Raw genomic sequence first — 4761 nt, forward strand, 5'->3', positions numbered from 1 at the left:
GTACGCCGTACGGAAGAGCGGACATCTGGTGTCCGTCTGGCCCGCGGTGTGTGACCTGGGCCAGGCAGAGAGTCTCCCGGCGTAACAATTGCGAACTAACTACCTTTAAATATTATAAATATTCAATGGTATATATAAATCCAACTATCTTAATTAATTTTTCTCTGTCTCTCTCCCTCTCTTTGATATAAACGCCGCAGTTGAAAAATAAATATGTATGACCTCATGTATATTCATATGTATTTAAGCATCTTTCTTCGTAACTTTGAATGGTTTCCAATTTCATTTAAATTGTTCCATGGCAACGTGAGTTCTGTTGCAAAATTCATATACTTGTAGAAACGTCAGTCGTAAATCAAGCATAACAACAGTTTTACAGTATGTTGTAGAGATTACTTTGTTATTTAAACTTAGAGATCTTCCTGCTTACAGTAATTACAAAAAGTAACTGTACACCATCGTATTTAGAACGTCATTTATATATATACCAATTAATTAAGACTAAGTCTTAAGATTAGACTGATTAAAATATTAGCTTTCGTATCATTTGTAATACTTTCATACATGCTTATAAATAATTAATGCTATCAAAATGAAACGTAAAAACTGATTTAAAAAAAAGGAAGAGAGACGCTTCATTGGGAAATAAGGATACATACGTACAAGTTCTTTTTGTAGCCACTGTGTGGCTTTCAAACTCAATTCCAGGGCAAAAAAGAAATTATTGAAAAACGGTTACCTAATATGTACATCATAGTGAAGCAATTATCAAAGGCGAATCCAACGAAAAAACGACACAAAGTGAACTGCCAGAAGCTACCCGTGAACGCAGTAGCCACCCCAGCGAGAAATCCCATTAAATTAGCTCCGAGCAAAGCTGGTATTCTTCCATATTGATCAGCAACCCATCCAAAAATTAATCCTCCGAAGATAGCGCCGATGAAGAAGATACTTTGAGCTATGGTTGGCAGTGCATCATACTGACAAACCCATCCCAGCTGCAACAGAAAACTACAGTCGAATGATTTACTTCTGATCACTATCAGCATCACGGGAATCTTATAGCAATTTCAACGCCTCGATTAAACGAATTTTCGATCAAAGTTTCGAAATTCCTAATGAAGCGCGCCTCTGTCCTTTTTCCTTTCCCTTTGAGGAAAAAAGAAGGAGAAGCTTAAGACCCTGCGCGTTCTCGCGTCCTTCTTCTGGATGCTTCCTACCCCTCGATGAATAATTCTCCTCCTGACGAGCGACGCAAAGTTCATGGAAATCCACTGGAGCAAAAAGTCTTGCAATTTATGTCGAACAAATCTGTGTGTTCGCGCTGTTGCTCGTTATAACGTTTTATTAAAGTTTCTTTTCAATCCGGTATTTTCATTTTCAGTTTCATTTTCAGATTGTATTTTATTTGGCAATGTAACGCTTGAATTTAGAATGTACTCTGTAATTTCACTACATGCACTAATTATTACTGCAATATGTACTAGTAATTCTGTTACGTACTATAATTTTCCTCTGTGGAAATCGACATTGTTAATTTTCCCACTTCTGAACTATCGATCTTTCCACAAACGTTTATTCGACCCTTTCCATCGTTCTCCTTTCTTTCCAAAAATTGTACACTACGCTTATTTTTTATCGAAATAGATCATGCAAATAATCGAATACGACATACACAGTATAAAGGGATTGATTGATAGGAACAGATAAAATATTCAAAAAGCAGGAAATTACAAGTCGAACATTTTCTGTCACCTCGGATGCCACAGACGCATAAGGGACGGTGGTATAATTAAATTCCCATCCTTGTTGGCAATCTTTCGTTGGCCACGATGGGTCCGGTACGTGGCTTCCATTTAGCAAAATTTCCGTGTAATTTACATCGTACATGCTGCATCTCGAGTAACCTTCGCGGTTGACTGGTATCGCCAGCGACAGCCTGAAACGAAGGAGAAGATAACGTAGATTGGTTCACGGTCTTCGATGCCGATGGACGTTCCGACAAGCGAGTAATTAACTTTCTATTTGAAACTCGACAAAAAATATTGGGAATCTCGAGTATTTATTGAGCTAATAATATTGATTGTTAGTCGAGTCTGATAAAACGTATTTGACTGGAATTTCATTTAAAGCGAAGAAAGTTATTTTCAATTGTAGCTGGATGTACGTTAATTGCTGTTTTCCTGTCTTTACAAATTACTCATTCCTTTGTTTCATCAGCCTTTTCGATTATTATTGTCTCGTATTATTATTGTCGAGTATTGTCTCGTGGTTATTATCTCAACGCTTTTATCGTGTCAATTTATTGCGTTGTGTTCATACGGGTTTGTAGAATATATAATAAACAATGCAATGAGAAATGAAAATGAGAAAATTTTGAAGAATTATTAAATTAGGTAAATTGAAGGGAAAGAAGTTCTGTGAAGGAACTGGATTGGATCTAAACAGATAATAAAGAAAGATGATCCAAGATTTGCGACCTCCGACGTATGTCGAAAACACTTACTCATTAATAACGAATGTCATTAAGATAATTCAGTGACGGTAATTGCGTCTGTTATTCTGATGAATGTTACATAACGAGATAGGAAGTCGATGTCATGATGACTGGCGCTGTCTGAATCAAATCAACCCTATTCACAACCAGATAATACCGTCAAACGATGTTTACATTATTATAATATGAAATCCAATTTGAAGGCTTCGTGAATTTCTATTATCCTTCAATGAAATTATGAAATAATGGCGCAATTTAATGATAAAGATTATTATTATTTCATTAGGCTTGCTGTATAATTTGCTAGATTGTCTTCAACCAGATAAATATATCAATAATTTTGGCAATGGCTATCATCACATACTTTATCGAAAGAGAGAACATTGGTTCTCTTTGATTTTCGATCGTTGAATCGTCGAAAGAAAACTTCGCGGCTCAGAGAAAGTTCTCCTACAAACACGTACATAGCATAAAAATCGGTAACACGCGGAAGTTCTACAGGAAAAAAATCAAAAAGACTTGCTGAGCAAGGCAAGAACTTTCCAATAGAAGGTGAGCATAATAATAAATAACACTTGCACGGATGCTTGCGGAGGAGTCGTTGACTATATTAAACTAATACTAATTATGAAACAATGTAACAGTAACGGTACTAGTCGTAATTAACATACTATCGTTAACATTATCGTGATATCGAAATTTCTTCCCACAAGATCACCGATTAATTGCATCGATTTGCGAAATTCTTAGTGTTCGATGATTATCATAGTCGAGGAAAGGTATTTACAAGACATTAACATCCGCATCTAATCACATCTCGTAGCATCGCGACTTATCACGCGTATCGCCTAACCTTTACATGAATATTGAACGAACGAACACTTCGAACGCATTATGCAAGTGTACGTTACGTTTTTCATTCGCCGGTAAAAGCTTTCAAAAACGAGTTAATGAGCGAATGATACGTGGCATGCGCGAAAGAAACGAATGCTTGCCCATAGAATAGCTGAAAATGATTCGAAAAGTATACTAGCAGAATAACAATAGATTCAGATGATAACTGACCAGTCGACCAGGATTAGTCACAGCCTTTTAACAATTCTATCGATTTTTTGCTACTATTATACTTATTTACTCCAAAGCTAAGATCCTATCTAGGCTAAACTAAACGTTAACTATGACTCACAGTTGGAAAATGCACTTATCTTATACGTAATCATTTATCAATTACTGAGTTCGTTAAGTTCTATTTTTGTTTGCTGAAAGGAAAAAATCTTACATTAATTAATCATCGCTATATCGTTGTTTGCTATTGTCTTTCGTCTGATCGACAATCATTTACCCATTCCATCGTTGTAGAACTCTTCATTTCTGGTTCCTATAATCTGGTATTTAATATCATCGAATTTATTTTGAAGCACGTGCACGTGCCAAAAAATTAGGTCACGGAAGTTTTATGCATTTCTGTGAAATCTGAAAGGGCAAAATTGCAAAGTACACGTGTGACACGTGGAAATATAAAAAAACATCGGAAAGTAGCACGCTTTGTAACGTTTAATCGAGGTAAAACAATTTTTATACGTAGCCGTCTTGTATGACGGCTACGTATTATGACGTAAACGGAATGGAACGAATCAATAATAGAATAAATTAAATAATATTAATATTAAAATATTAAATAATATTAATATTAATATAAAAATTATAATAATAATAATCGATAATAAAAGAAATTAAGGACAATGGAACACATATTCGATTTATACTAAATATCCGCGGCTGTCCTGATATTTATTGCCAGTCGCGTACATACGTTCAAGTTATAATTTCTAATACCATTAGAAAGTTAGGAGAATTTTAATCGAGAACGAGCTCTATACCCTTTGAACGTAATTTGTTCGTCACTTAATCGCTGCACGCGGTAAACACTAACGAGCAGCTCTTAAACAAAAGTATTTGTACGTTATGGTCAACAACGGGGTGACTAGTTATTAGCGCGTTCTCCTGTTTCATTGAAATTTTAATTGCATCAACGTAGTACGTTCTATGGTCGACGTCTTAACATAATTGTACGGATCGAATGTCTTTACGTAAAACTGTCCCGTGCATGTTGACGATTCGCGGCCAATCAACGATATCAGGCCGAATGTTACGTGCTCGACGCTATTTTTTCGCCTTCACGCTCTCATTGTTTGCGCGAAGGTTCAACGCGTTCGCGCGGCGTACGCGATAATACGCGCTCCGGGAATTTTATCCAAGGAGCA

At 36.1% G+C, this 4761-nt stretch overlaps 1 protein-coding gene across 1 annotated transcript; it reads right to left on the bottom strand.

Moving 5' to 3' along the window:
* Window positions 1-658: 658 nt before the first annotated feature.
* Window positions 659-1971, bottom strand: LOC117215316 (organic cation transporter-like protein; the record flags this gene model as incomplete). Its single annotated transcript, XM_033461689.1, has 2 exons — window positions 659-998; window positions 1756-1971. Coding segments are annotated over 2 exons (516 nt in total), but the record flags the coding sequence as incomplete, so codon positions are not given.
* Between the last annotated feature and the right edge of the window lie 2790 nt (window positions 1972-4761).

The sequence above is a fragment of the Bombus bifarius genome, unplaced genomic scaffold (genome assembly GCF_011952205.1).
Source record: "Bombus bifarius isolate JDL3187 unplaced genomic scaffold, Bbif_JDL3187 scf7180000009520_frag, whole genome shotgun sequence".
Taxonomy (NCBI): domain Eukaryota; kingdom Metazoa; phylum Arthropoda; class Insecta; order Hymenoptera; family Apidae; genus Bombus; species Bombus bifarius.